Genomic DNA, 15,354 nt, shown 5'->3' with positions numbered 1-15,354 from the left:
CAATCACGTACACATTTGGGGAGAGATCCCCAACCCCACCCTAACATCTAGTCTGGCTGGTTGTTTGTTTGTTTGTTTGTTTATATTAAACAATTAAAATGTCAGCATTTTATTGATGTCATACATACTTTATTAGAAAATGCTCTCAGTGAATGTTGCAATTCGTATAATCTAATATGCTATTTGATAATACTAAGTTCCACTCGGACATTTGAATTACTGTTGTAAGAGTAATTAGCCAATCACGACTCGGTATTTTAACCCGTGTATTTTAATGACGTCATATGCCTTGGAAAATGACTCTATTGGATTCCGCAGTCCTTAAAATCCCCGATTTGCTAGTTTTGATAATAATTCTTACACAGGCATTTGAATAACGGTGGGAGGAACATTGACCAATCACAGATCAGCATATTAATGACGTCATACGCTTTCCAAAATGTCATCATTGAATTTCGCACCCCTTGGAACCCCTATTTTGCTTTTTCAATTACACTTTTAATATATGTCATTTGAAATACCGTTGTAAAAACAATCGACCAATCACCGTTCAGCATTTTGATGACGTCATACATTTTTAAAAATGCCTCCATTGAATTCTGCAGCCTCAAAAACCCCTATAAAAGAGTCATTTTACCGTGTTTGTATGCGTTTGAATGTCCGTTTATAATTTTGGCACACTTTGAGGCGATTCTGGCCCACTGTGCGTCGGCTTTTCCTCCCTGCTACATACACTTTAAGAATATATCCTTAAATATATATAATTTACTTCGAGGACTGTTATATATCAAAAATTTGAAAAATATCACATTTTTATAATTTGTCATAAAATTTGTATTATATTGTGATTTTCAAAAAATGAAAATTATTTGATATCAGAAAGACATGCTACGTATTCAGAATGCAATTCAATAGGTCTGAGGTGCTCTCATGTCCCACAAAAAATACTGTTGAAACGCAATAAACGCTCATTTTAGATCCCTTAAATTACGTACTTCCCTCTAAATTGTACTTCTTCATTTGTCTTCAGTATTCTTCTCCACGTCCATTTCTGGAGTTTCCTTCCCTTTCCTCTTCAGGCTTCCCTTTCGTTTGGTTTCCTCATGTTCTGTTGGCATTTTCTTCTTTCTTTTCCATTTCTAACTCCATCTTCCCCTCCCATATCTGGTCTTCTTTCCTTCGTCATATTCTTCAATTCATTCCCATTTCTTATACTTCTCCCTTCTGCTAGTTGTCTTTTTTCCTCTTTTTCCTCTTTAGTTCCCCTTCCCACTTTAGGCATCCCTTTTGTTTTTGTTTTTATTCAGTTCCCTTTCTCTCTCTTGTGTTGACAGCGAATGTCGTTACGCGGGTTTGTGATCTCTCTGCGCTTGCTTTCTGCGGATTCCATTTGGCTGGTTTGCGATCTTTGTACGCTCGATTGTGGCAGATGCCAATCAGGGGCGTAGCAAGCGGGGGACATGGTGGACGAAGTCCATGGGCCCCGAGGGTTCAGGGCCTCGAACACAAAAGCGAAAATTAATTTAGGGCTGATAATGGAGAGCAGGGCCGGATTTACCATTGGGCCAGATGGGCTCAATTCCAGGGCCCCAAAAATGCCTTATGCATCTTTCTTTTAACCTCAATAACAGCATGGGTTTTTTTTTTTTTGCCCAAATAGGGTAAAATTGTAAAATTTACCGTGCTTCGCGCGCATTCAAATAGCAAAATTCATGTTGATCTGCATGATCTGGGGCACAATAGTCTTTTTTTCGGGGCTTTGCGCGCAAATGTCCTAGTAATATCGGAACAAAATATGTCAGCCCCTCTATTTTATACGTAAATCAAAACCTGGCCACTGACTTGAGTGCACATGCCCTCGGCACATGAGTTCGGACCTCCAAATTTTGGCCTGGCCCAGGGCCACCATAAGGTAATTCCCGCCCTGGTTAAAAGGGCCCTTACTGCTCCTTGTCCATGGGCCCCTGATGCTCTTGCTACGCCCCTGCACATAGTGCAGGGAGCAATAGGTTTTTGTTTAAAACTTTGTTCTTGGTACGCTGGGATGGCCCTGGATGTGGGTGTACATCCCCTGATAACATGAGTAAAAGCAACCCTCGGAAATGAGCTATATTTTGTGGAAGTTTTTGAGTAATATGTAAAGCCTCTGATGGCTAGATTTTGAGTATGAGTCGCATCATATTGATATTGCAGTTTTGTCCACGGCAAATTCACCGTGACCTTTTCAGCCATAAACCCGCTTAGTGAAGATTAAACCGAAATATGCAGTACTAAACCATTATAGTACTTTGAGTAATCGATTGTCCAATGCACATTTCTTACCACGTGATAATATTAATCCAATGAACGATCGAATTGTCCGCTACGGTCGACTAATCCAATCGATAATGACGCTATTGACATGTACGGGTGGAGCTCCACTGACTGAGTTTTGGGGATTTTTCACTGGTTTGCTATCATTTACTTATCAAGGCGCTCCACCATTATCATAAGGACTATGCTAATAATTTAAAGATTGACATGTAGAAAATAAACCATACTTGATTGACAGAAAGTACTAAATTTGTACCTATTACGGTTTGGTGGCACTCCTCTTCCAAACGTGACCACGTCAGGGCGACCCGGTGAAGCAAAATATGCATTGGATTAACACGGGAGTTTGGATAAGATGGTAGATTTACTTTCTCATACAAATGCATGCTCCCCCGTTATTAAAGCTTGTACCGGATTAAAAATTCAGATATGTTGAAAAGAATAAGTAATTGAAACATAGAGCAAGTACTAAAATCAGAGCTTTTATACTTTTTGATTTATGACGCTAACTAGTTCATCTCCTATACCCACAGCACATCGTTACTAGTGCGGGTCAATTACATATGTGAGTGCCCCTGTGTTGTGTGCATACATGATGTAGTTAACAATAACTGCATGATGTAAGCACAGAAAATTTGCACAGACAGATTATTTTGAAGATTGCATGAGTTTACATTATCACCAACAAGTGATGGTTTAAACAATTTGAATGAGTCAATATTAGTACCTGTATGCGTACTAGAATTAGGGGGGTCTCAATGACTAAAATGAGCAACAATTATAGGCCTGGTTCCCAAGGCTGAATAGTATAAGTTCGATCCTACCTTACATGATGAAATCCTCAAAAATACAGTATTGAAACAAATAACACTGAGGATGGTAATAGACTTAAGTCCCATAACGATTCACTGATGATGATGGTAGAGCACGAAAACGTACCCGTTGACCGCAAATCCGTGTCAAAAAGTTGGTGGTGGGAGAAATATTCAAGATGGCGCACAAAGATGAGTTGTAATTGCGTAGTAGACAATGATGCAAAATGGCCTCCGGGTAGATGGATGCAGGTTGAATTTTCAAGTTAAGATTAAAAGTCATAAAAAACACCAAAATCCAAAATTATTGGTACGGTGCAGTTCACAAAGTTTACGAGAACAAACCATCGTGCGATAAAAAGTGAAAGCAACCAAATAGAGTTAAAATAAGCTAAAAAGTCGCGGACGACGTGACCACTCTAAACCTCTCGCGAGCTTGACCTTTTGACCTCTCATAATTTTTGCCGCATCAAATCATGCCACTCTTCACCTGGATCATACTCTGCGATCGTAATAGCGCCATCTCTGAAAAGCGTTGGTGTTTTGGAGTCCATTAATTTTGTATTTTAAACAAAGGATAACGGACCTAGACGCATAAGATTTCATTCCGTGCATATTAGTAAAGAATAATAAAATCAAAACCAAGCAAGTTGTGTTTTTATTTCTAAGCTGGGCATACTTTTAAGCAAAACAGTTGCGAAGTAAATCTAGCAAGACCGAAATTAGACGCATTTTGCATGCCAAATATAAGGGGGCCGCCGTAGCGGGCGCCCCAAAATGTTTATTTTTACGAGACAAAATAGATGCATGTAAGGACCTTCCTATTTCACGATCTGCTGTAGATTCACTAGGCGTAGACTAAAGCCTCCAGCATACTTTCCTGCCGCTTGCCGCTGCGGCAGGGCGTTGCAACCAATGACAAGTATTGTGTCCGTTTGTCTGCAATGCGCGTGCGCCGTGCCGCTCAGCGGCTAACGGCAGGGTAGTATGAAAGCAGCATTACACACACGAATTTGCAACAATTTGTGCCAACGAGTCAAGCAACAGTCTCATTACATTCCTACAATCTTAGATTTGTTGGTGACTAGCCCAAGACCACTTCTTTTCAGTTCTTTTGTTTCACAGTCTGGATGACATCGGTAACCTGTGTCATGCTTCTGCTCCACTCATTTGTTTTTCTGTCTCTTTTGTGATCCCTAGCATGGGAGGCGTGAAATATTACTATACTTCTGGGCATAACAATATGGAGGTAGGTGTGGCGATAGTTAAGTTGGTTTATGTACCTTGTGATTTGTGTATGAGAAAAGTGTATTGTGTATGAGAAAAGTGTATTTTATTAATGTCATATTCATAACTGTATTGATTGAGTTCAAATTTGTCTTTGCCATGTTGTTATATAATTTTGTTGTTGTGTGGGAGGCTCATTGATGTGTTTACATCGATGAGTCTCTTACACACACTCTACCAGGGGCTATTTTAACGTGTCTCACCGTCACGTTCGTGCAATAAGAGAAAAGTGTTGATGAAGTAGAGTGATATAAAAATCTCAACTTTTTTTTGAGAAAAGTGGGGGGATGAGGCTGTGGATCACGAAATGCCCTTTTAAATGTGTGCTTTTGTTATATGTGATTAATAGTGTCATTTATTATCATGTACAACTGTAGTTTCATAATATGTGGTTTTAGTGCAATTTAAATTGTGCAGTAGTCTCCCAGCTCAATAATGTTGTTATCAATTTTGTGTGTGGTATTTATTTGATGAGAATTATTAATGCATTATTTACTTTGGTTATATTATTACATTGGTGTCATATTTATTGAAATTGCATTGATTATATATGTTCAAGGGCATGGGAGGCCCATGGATTTGCTCTTATATGCTACATCGGTGGGTCTCTCATGCTTCTTACACAGATACCCTTGTTTTGCCATGTATTATTGCTGCTGTGTATATTTTTGTTTGGTGTGTGGGAGGCTCATGGATGTTTGCATCGATGAGTCTCTTACACACCAGGCTCTCCACAGATGGAGATGGTTGTGTATTGTTTAATTAGGTTTCAGTGTGTTTTGCTATATGATAATAATAGTGTCATTTATTTATCATGTAAAATTGTAGTTTCATAATATGTGGTTTTTAGTGCAATTTAAATTGTGCATTACTCTCCCAGCTTAATATTGTAAGCCTATATGTTATCAATTTTTGAAATTCGATATTGCACGAAATTAATATCTGTAAAATTTAATAATAATAAAAAAATCCTTTTGATTTACTTAGAAGGGTAGGTTTCATTTAAAATGTCATTCTCCATAAAAGTGCACAGAACCTCTTTATTAGATGTTGAATGAAATGCTCACGTGTCCCTACCATCTCTTAAAGACCTATTCAGTGATCCCAGCGAAAGTGTACAAAAATAAAATTGTTTATAATTTGCTTAAAACTGAAAGTCATTCAAGTTGTCATTTGGTATTTTTGAAATAAAAAATTTGGCAAAACACAAAGAAAACAGCAGTATTAACGAAGTTGAAGCCCCATTCAAATACATGTAGCTAATTTAGATACTGTCGGTATCTAAATTACAGATTCATGTAAATTCCTTATTTTTGTCTTAAATACACGGCTTTCGGCGGAACCACTAGCAGGCTATGTTTACATATTTATGACAATGATAAAGGTACCAAAATCTGAATTTTTATGATTTTTACGATCGTCCAGATGAGCAAATCACTGAATGGGCCTTTAAGCTGTCACACAGTAGGGTTCTCAAAAAATGATAAGATTTCTGCAACTTAAAAGGGCATTTCGTGATCCACAGCCTCATCACCCAACTTTTCTCAAAAAAAATTGAGATTTTTATATCACTGGAAACCTCTGGCTACATAATGTTTATGTACAAAATATTTCTTGCAGATTAATTCGTTTAGCAAAGATATCGTGAAATTTGAATTTCGTTCTGGTGCACCAGAACCAAATTACAACGCATTGTCTATGGAGCAGTGTAATACGCATAATCATGCATAACTCGCGAACGCAAAATCGGAATCAACTGACATTTTGGGAATAGGTTTTTTTTCCGGTGGATATCTAATGAAAAATGACATAAGTAGAGGATGCTAGGATCACGAAATACTCCTTTAAGTGATGCATGATGCAAAGGTGCTATCAAGCAACAAATACAGCCTAGATGCTAAGAAAATATGAAGCATGACCCATAGTTTATTATTTAAATTATTAATTACAAGAAGAAATATTTAAATAAATAAATTGAGTGGCGGAAAGGCTAAATCAATAAACTACATACCACGCTTTATGAGCAATGTCATTAGATAACACTAGCTGAGCAAACAAAGGTCACCAATACACAGTGCAGTGTTCTGTACATGATTGATAGTAATTTTCTACAAACCGGAAGTGAAACTTTAGCTTAAAAGTCGGAAAAAACTGCCAAAAGTCGGTCTATTATGTAAAGTATCATTATTAAGATTGATTATTCATGTCTGTTGGACTGAACTGTAAACATGGTTACATGTTCAAGACATTTCAATTGTTATACCGTTCTGGTTGGTTTATTGCATGTAGACCTACGCTCTATTGGGAAAATAATTATGGTGAAGCCCAGATGACCAGCACACGGAGCATTCTTTGTGCCATCCCAGCAAACACAAAAACGTTTTAAAAACGTTTTTAACAAAATATGTTTTGGTAGTAGGTAAAAACGTTTTAATAACATTAAAATGTCAGATTATATAAAGGTCATGAACATGATGAAAACGTTTTAAAACGTTTTGTATGAAAACACACTACAACAATATTTTTAAAATGTTATTGTAAATTATTTTTGGCAAACAGTTTTTGCCAAATATTTTGTCAACACCTGAATAACATTATGTTAAAAAATTTGCAGTATGTTATCAAAATTGTTTTTTAATGTTATGAAAACGTTTTATACCCTTTATATAACCCGACATTTAAACATTTTCTGACAACTTTTTATAACCTTTTGCGAATGACGTCGAAACGTTTTGTGTTTGCTGGGATGTATGTATCTGATCCAATGTATGTTTGTTTGTTACTTGTTACTTTATTGGTCTGTGGATCGCCGTCGATGGATTGGCATGCCTGGTTTGTTTATACATTAATTCATTCATGCATTTATCTTTTTTATCAGATCGTGAAGCAGCAGCGGAAGATGGAAGTTATCTTAGTCAGCAAAGAGATTGAGTTTCAGAAGATTGATATATCAGCTAGTGAAGACGTCAAAGCAAAGATGAGAGAGATTGCGGATGATCCCAAAGCATTGCCACCTCAGCTCACAAATGATGAAACATATTGTGGGGTAAGTCAGGGAACCTAGATGCATAGGTGAAGAGAGTGGAGTCAATGTGGCAATGTGGGATTCAATGAAAATGAAAATTCCCTCCATCTTTTTCAATGTCCTTTCCTTCTTTCCTTCCCCTCTGCTAAAAAAGCCTCCACGAAGTTAGGGTTATACAACCTCTTTTTTTACCTACATGTAGTCGAAGTGTTTGCTAACCCTAACTGTACCAAAAACTACAGCAGCAATCCACTGTGAGCATTCCATGTATTCCATGTGATGCGACTGCACATGATCATGAAAGGCTATGTGAAAGCAATGGGCACGGAAAGCTTGGCCAGCCAAGGTAATCCCCTGTGGCAAGGTATAGAGGTTATCCGTGTTCTATAAGCTGCATATCCTATCAGCGACTGCTATACCTTGTTTAGGATTTTCAAAAGATGTAACTGCATGTGCAACCATGACTGTTTCAAAATAGCCCGCCAAAGTCATGCAGGTAACTCTGAGGTCGTGCATTGCATTGGTTTGAATGAGGAATACTACGGGAACCAGTGGCTTTTGTTAGAAGTCACACATGAGTGACGTGGATAACCTCTATGGTCGTTCATGTGTCTAGCACCTGAGGGGTCATGGGTTCAAAACCGCACCTGAGAAAATGACAGTTCTCTTCATCTTCTTCCTTTCTCCTTTCCTTCTCCTCCACCAAAGAGCCTCCGCAAAGTTAGGGTTAAAAGTAGTCCAAGCAGTATTCTTGTATTGTCCTCGGATTTTGACTGAAAATTTTGCAATGGTTTTTTTCTGTATATTATAAAATACATCAGCTAGGGGTAATCCTGTCACAGTATACGTCATAAGGTGGTCCATTGCCCCTACTTTGCACCAATCAATGGTTTTAATGGTTACAATGTTTTGGCAACTTTCATGCATATGGATTTACACCTGCTTTAAGGGGTGGGGTATGAACGTTTGGACAGTATTTATTGTTGGACTTTAGAGCACATCAGACATATCGAATTGCATTCTGAATATGAAGAATGTCCTTCTGATATCAAATAATTTTGATTTTTTGAAATTCGCAATATAATACACATTTTGTGGCAAATGATTAAAATTGATATTTTTGATATTTAACAGTACTCAAGTAAACTTTATAAATCTGATTATTTATACTTAACGTGTATATAGGTGGGATGAAAAGCCGACGATCAATTGAAAATTTTGACCTTTCGTTTTGAAAAAAATTAGGTCTTTTGGGGAAAAAATCCATATCTTCAATATGAAAGGTCAAAATTTTCAATCCAGCTACATACACTTTAAGAATTATATATCATTAGATTTATGAAATTTACTTCGAAGACTGTTATATATCAAAAATGTGAAAAATATCAAATTTTTATAATTTGTCATAAAATTTGTATTATATCGTGAATTTCAAAAATGAAAATTATTTGATATCAGAAAGACATTCTTCGTATTCAGAATGCAATTCGATATGTCTGATGTGCTCTTATGTCCCACAATAAATACTGTCGAAACGCTCAAAACGCTCATTCCAAATCCCTTTAGATTTGCCCCAAATGAAATTTAGTTGCCATTTTTGGAAAGATTGGTAATCTTCCTTTCAGGAAATGTTTATACTTTTGCTATGATAGGATCTAGAGTATGTAAAAAATGTGTGTTTCAATGCAAAATTATGCTCAATCCTAATACTGACGAAATGCAAAGGAACCCCACTTCACAAATGATCAGATAAGAATATAATGGAGTATTTTCATTTTGTCTATCCACAGGACTTTGCAGCATTTGAAGAAGCAGTTGAAAACGATGCGTTTGAGGAATTCATAAACTGTTAAAGTAAAAATGACATTTGATCTCTCTAACCATAGAGATTCTTCTTGTAAATGTGACTTTACAAAATGGTGACCTAGCTTAATGGATAAAAAGAAAAGATAATTTGTCAACAACCTAATCATAATTGTAAATGTACGCATTTCAGCATTTTTTAAAACTGTCAGAAGTATTAGTTTTAAGTCGGACTTTCTCTCACAGGTAATAATGTCTGAAAATTCATACAAAACACTGTTGGATTGTCATAAGCAGTCTCTTTACATTTACTGACAAGAACCCTTTGCTAACCAGTGATAAAAAATCAAACCATGTTGGATTTGAACCAAAGACCAACCGCATGTTTGATGCTTCTTTTTAAAAGTGATCCAATTGATTTATCTAAAACAAATAACTACCTGCCAATTGGCCAAAAATAAGTTTTTCATTATCAATTGTCCCAATCAGCAACAATGTTAGAATAATTTCACCACGCAAAAAAAATTGGGTGAATGCAAAGCTCCATTCTGATTGGTGATTAAAGTGAAGATATCATGTAATTGACCAATCAGAGGCAATTTTAGATCGGCAGGTAGTGCTCAGGGGGCTAAATCATAATTTATCACTATATCTTTCAACTGACTGAAATACTAAAATATTATGAACTTGTGAGGGAACATTGGCGTCAGTATCTTGGTCCGCTGACTTAAACGACCCATCAAATGAATACTTCTTCTCAGGCCAGGAAAAACAGACAAAAATCTGTGTTTTGTAATGTAAATTGTGTTTTCGATCGCACCACCTAGCTGCTCAAGGCGATTGTTGTACAACAAAGTCAAATCAGCTACTGTCTGTTCAATTTTTAAGATATTTGAAAAAATAAAAAATTGAGGTCAAAGTCGTCAAAGAAAAGTGTTAGCACAGTCTTAGACCCAACGTGATTTATACTTTTGAAATTCCATGGACATGTAGAAGAAGTTCTATTCTAGTTCTAGCTATCACTATTGTTTATCTGTCAGACACCTGCAAAATACAAAATTTAGATCACGGGTATTAGTATAACATTTTAGTAACAAGAGCAATAATACCCATACAAAATAAAACTACGATACAATCTGAATGGTTTTAAGATCGTCTTTTATTTCTCACCTGTTATGTGCAATGAAAGTTGAAGACTAAGAGGGGCTATGGACGGGCAATGACTTTAACCTGTTCATTGTCTATCTCAGTCAAACCCAGTAGATATTAAGGATGTTAAGGGGTCGGTCACTCACCTTTGACATTTTTTGTGGGACCTGAGAGCACATCAGAGATACCAACATTGCATTCTGAATACGAGGAATGTCTTGATGACATCAAATAATTTAGATTTTTATACATAATACAAATTTTATGGCTAATTAATAAAAATTGAAATTGTTGACATATTAGCAGTCCTCGAAGTATAAATATAATGATATGCACTTAACGATTATTTAGCTGAGATGAAAGACCGACAATCATCAAATTTTTAGGTCTTTGATGAAATTACAGTTATATCGTCATTTTCAATTGATCCCAGCTATACACAATCTTTAAGTACATATCATAAGATTTATAAAGTTTACTTCGAGGACTGTTAAATGTCAAAATATCAGTTTTAATAATTTCCCATAATATTGTAATCCCTCGTATTCATAATGCAATTTAGTGCGTTTGGTGTGCTCTCAGGGTGACAGAGCCCTTAAGGGGGTACTACACCCCTGCCCAATTTTGTGCCTATTTTTGCAGTTTTCTTAAAAATTATAGCGCATTGGTGACAAGTAAGATAATAGTATATTATAGGGGCAAGGACTACAACTACTGCACTGGAAATTTTTATTTCAGCACAGACAACAGTTGTGGAGTTACAGTCAAAAATGAGGGAAACCCAATATTTGATCAATAAATCAATAACCCCCGGCATTAACCACTTGCCTTGAGTTGCTGAATTTTCAGTGCAGTAGTTGTAGCCTTGCCCCTATAATATACATATCTTACTTGTCACCAATGCGCTATCATTTTTGAGAAAAATGTAAAAATAGGCACAAAATTGGCCAGGGGTGTAGTACCCCTTAAGCAAAATTTATTTTTGATTCCTTTGAGCTAACGGAACAATTTGCCACCAGTATTGGTAAAACTCCTTAACGATAGGTTGAACAATTTGGTATATCTTTCAACAAAGTTTGAGCATTTTAAAAATCCAAAATGCCTCCACATCTGTAAATAAACTTTGGATCTTGTACTTTATGAGTGGAAATTTTCATGCTTTTATCGCAGTATGCACAATAATTCAACTGGGCAGCTGTACTATAATTATATATGAAATTTATAAGGTTCGCTATGGGAGTCTATAAAACGGGGACCCCCGAAAACGGGGACCCCAAAAACGGGGACACCTTAAAATCACCCCATAAAGCTACTGACAAATTTCTAGGGGGTCCCCGTTTTTCAACTTTGGGGTCCCCGTTTTACAGATTGACCCAGGGTAATTTGTAAAGCGGGGCCCCAAAACGGGAACCCCCATTTTCTTTCTCTATTTTAGGACTGATGAGTCTCCAAATCACGCCAATATATTCACCATGGATATACTAATATTACAAATGTAATTTATGAACGTAGTAAGCACTTCTTATATACGTATTTGTCCAATATACAATATTTTGGGGTCCCCGTTTTTAGAGTCCCCGTTTTACAGATTGACCTAGGGTAATCTGTAAAACGGGGACCCCAAAACGGGGATCCCTTAAAATCAACCGATAAAGCTACTGACAAATTTCTAGGGGTTCCCCGTTTTTGGGGTCCCCGTTTTACAGATTACCCTGGGTCAATCGGTAAGACGGGGACCCCAAAGTTGAAAAACGGGGACCCCCTAGAAATTTGTCAGTAGCTTTATGGGGTGATTTTAAGGGGTCCCGTTTTATAGACTCCCGGTTCGCTATGTCGAATACTGTACACTTAAACCTTTATTCCGCAGAAAGTTGGAAAAGCAAACCATTAGTGCTTGGAATATGGTTTTACTAAGTATTAATCGCACGGATTAAATCAAAGTGCCGAAAAACCTTTCATACTTTTGTCCCTATTTATGCACCCTCTGACTCTATTCACAGTTTACGGTTCCCATGGCAACCTTTTTATTGTTATTAAGCCCAGGGGCGTAGGAAGAGCATCAGGGGCCCATGGACAAGGAGCAGTATTGGCTTTTAACCAGGGCGGGATTTAGGCCTGAACTCACGTGCCGATGAAGGCATGTGCACTCAAGTCAATGGCCAAGTTTTGGTTTACGTATAATATAGAGGGGGACTAACATATTTGTGTTCCGATGTTAGTAGGACATTTGCGCGCAAAGCACGCGAAAAAAAAAATCAATTTCAGACTATTTTAGCCCCAGATGAGCCAGAATTTTGCTATTTGAATGGGCGCGAAGCGCGAAAAGTTTTACAATTTTGCCATATTTCGGCCCAAAAAACATGCTGTTATTGGGGTTAAAAGAAAGATGCATAGAGCCATTTTGGGGGCCCTAGACCAGGGCACATCTGGCCCAATGGTAAATCCAGCCCTGCTTTCCATTATCAGCCCTTATTTATTTTTCTCTTTTATGCTCGGGGCCCCTGAACCCTCGGGGCCATGGACTTCGTCCACCCTGTCCGGCCGCTTGCTACGCCCATGATTAAGCCGTGTATTAATCATTCCTATCATGTTAACAATGAATTGCTATTTAGCAAGATAGAGAGTGTCTGCTATAATTGTTTGTTGTTTGTTCGTTTAACATTAGAGAGGAAATGCATGTCATGTATAAAATATGAAATACAATTGAGTATTTGAAGTCACAAATACATGTGATACCTCACGTGACCTTGCGTTATGGCGCCGTATTTGTCTGTGCGTTCGTATTCATCTCCTCATTGTCCTGTGAAAAATATCAATCTTCACTATGATCAGATAATGGTATTTGGCTCCCGGCATGAAAATCACACAAAAGTGACTACGGTGTTAGAGTAATGCACAAATGAACCAAAAACGTCTGCCTGAGATCACACTGAGTTTTACAGTGACGTGTCTAGGATTGAAAAGCACGTGCAGTATTATAAGTCCGGCAAGGTCCTCCCCCGGTCAATTTTGTTTTATTTCGTGTTTAGAAAATATATATCATAAGCTTTAAAAGGGTATATAATTTGACTTCAAACGATATCCAGGGGTTATCCGGGGTTATGGTTTGTTGAACTTTGCTCCTTCAACAGAATGGTACCATTTTTCGTTTCTACATGTGTCTCTTTTTCCACATTGCTGGTCATTGAACTCACCACTTGAACAGGATTTAGCCAAAGCAAACAAAGACCAGCGCTATTAAGAATTTTCTGTAGACATCTAAGGTAGAAGCTTATTATCCTCTTCAACAATAGGATTATTGGTTGGTTTAAAAGGTGTTTGACTATCTAAATGAGATACTTATTGTCGAAGCAAATTGATTGAGGTACCGATGAATACGACCTTCGTGCACATTTTACACTGTAACTCAGAATACAATTTAGGACATTTACGGGTCATTCGTGCTGTACAGTCACATATATTTTTGTTTGCGGGCAACTCATCCCACTTCCCCTGCTGGCTCAGCCTAATGTGGCTCTGTAAAGACACCGCACATCGTCATCATCCCTATATCTTCGTGTTATAGTACAGCGAATCCTCTCGTTTTTTAAAAGCTACGCATCGCGATTTTGTTCGAGATAGGCCGAGCGACTCAGGCTAAGCATACCATAACTATCATATGAGATACCACAGCGTTTCTATATTCTACACATTATTACGATTTGTGCATGCTCTAGTACCCCATATGATGTTTCTATTACAAAAAAAAAAAAATTGTTTTCAGGTAAATCCAGGGTTTTGTTTCCAGTACACTCACTCGAAAAGCAGTATACACTAATTAGCGGGGCCTTGCAGCTTGCTGTGGATATCTTTTACTGCATTTTTAAAGTAAAAAATTTGAAATCCAAAGTAAGAATTGAGATATATTTAATTTTGAGAATGACAATTATACTTTATAGGTATAAAGCTAAGAAACGCGTTTAGCCCATTCAGTTAAGTTCCAGGTGCACGTCCTATAACACAATGCATATGTAAACTTTCTTTATCTGTGTCAATAATAGAATATTGATTTCAACGGAGTATTGAGCTGTATGGAAAACAATATTTATAATAGAGGGTGTTGACACTGTGCACCGTTTGGTGTAGAAGAAGTATGCAAAGGAAATAAGAAGAAATCAACGTACTAATATACATACAGAGATATGTACAACGTGGCAGACAGCCATATGGCCATAGGAAATTACTAAGGTGCAGTTAAGCATATTAAGTACCGTATTGGAACAAAGGTATATATTGTACACGAGAGAATTGTTTAGCAGATGGTGCACATAGCCATAGCAGCTGAAAACACCAAATCTCTTCAAACAAACAGAAACAGAAACTGCAGTATTTTAAGATTGGTCGCTGGTTTACATGCAGTTAATTGTTATGTGTATACTCGATTGTTTATCTTGGTCAATTAACATGTCTTATATTAATCATAGGTTAATGAACGGGTATTACTTGTTGCTCGAGAAATTAGACAAAATAATGCACGCGCGCTGATGTTGATGTGTCTAATGCACAAGCCCCGAAAGGGGAAGTGCATTAGACACATCAACATCACAATGCAAGGGGGGGGGGGAGTGCACAACCCGTCCGAAAAATGAATCAATCCTACGCGACGCGAACGCGCGAGAAACACTGCGCGTAGTACGTGGAGTGCAATTAGACACAATCAATGCATGGTTTGGATTTTTCTAACGCTTGTTCTGATTGGTTCTCGCTATCGAAGAGTGTATGAAATGCTGATAAATCGTGTTTACTGCACATCTATCTGTTAGAATTCAATATTTTTTTAAATAGAATTCTATTATCCAGATGGGGTAATGCAACAGAATTTGACACTGCTAGATTTAGCTAGATTTAACCCGAGCTCGGCACTTTGATGCTAATCACGTATAAACTTGAAGTTTACACACAATAAATTGAACAGTCACATTTATT

The 15,354-nt window shown here is 37.3% G+C and overlaps 1 protein-coding gene and 1 long non-coding RNA gene across 2 annotated transcripts in view; one reads left to right on the top strand and one right to left on the bottom strand.

The window, feature by feature from the left end:
• The window catches only part of LOC140141149 (uncharacterized), a 483,782-nt gene that overhangs the window by 139,426 nt on the left and 329,002 nt on the right, over positions 1-15,354 (bottom strand). The window lies entirely within an intron of this gene.
• Positions 4,131-10,393, top strand: LOC140140326 (SH3 domain-binding glutamic acid-rich-like protein 3). The gene is made up of 3 exons (XM_072162096.1): positions 4,131-4,374; positions 7,291-7,458; positions 9,228-10,393. The coding sequence occupies exons 1-3, from the start codon at positions 4,327-4,329 to the stop codon at positions 9,288-9,290; spliced, it is 279 nt and encodes a 92-aa protein (XP_072018197.1). The 5' UTR covers positions 4,131-4,326; the 3' UTR covers positions 9,291-10,393.

This window comes from Amphiura filiformis, chromosome 19 (genome assembly GCF_039555335.1).
Source record: "Amphiura filiformis chromosome 19, Afil_fr2py, whole genome shotgun sequence".
NCBI lineage: Eukaryota > Metazoa > Echinodermata > Ophiuroidea > Amphilepidida > Amphiuridae > Amphiura > Amphiura filiformis.
Note: the sequence above shows the minus strand (reverse complement) of the source record. Positions and strands in the feature narration are given on the sequence as shown.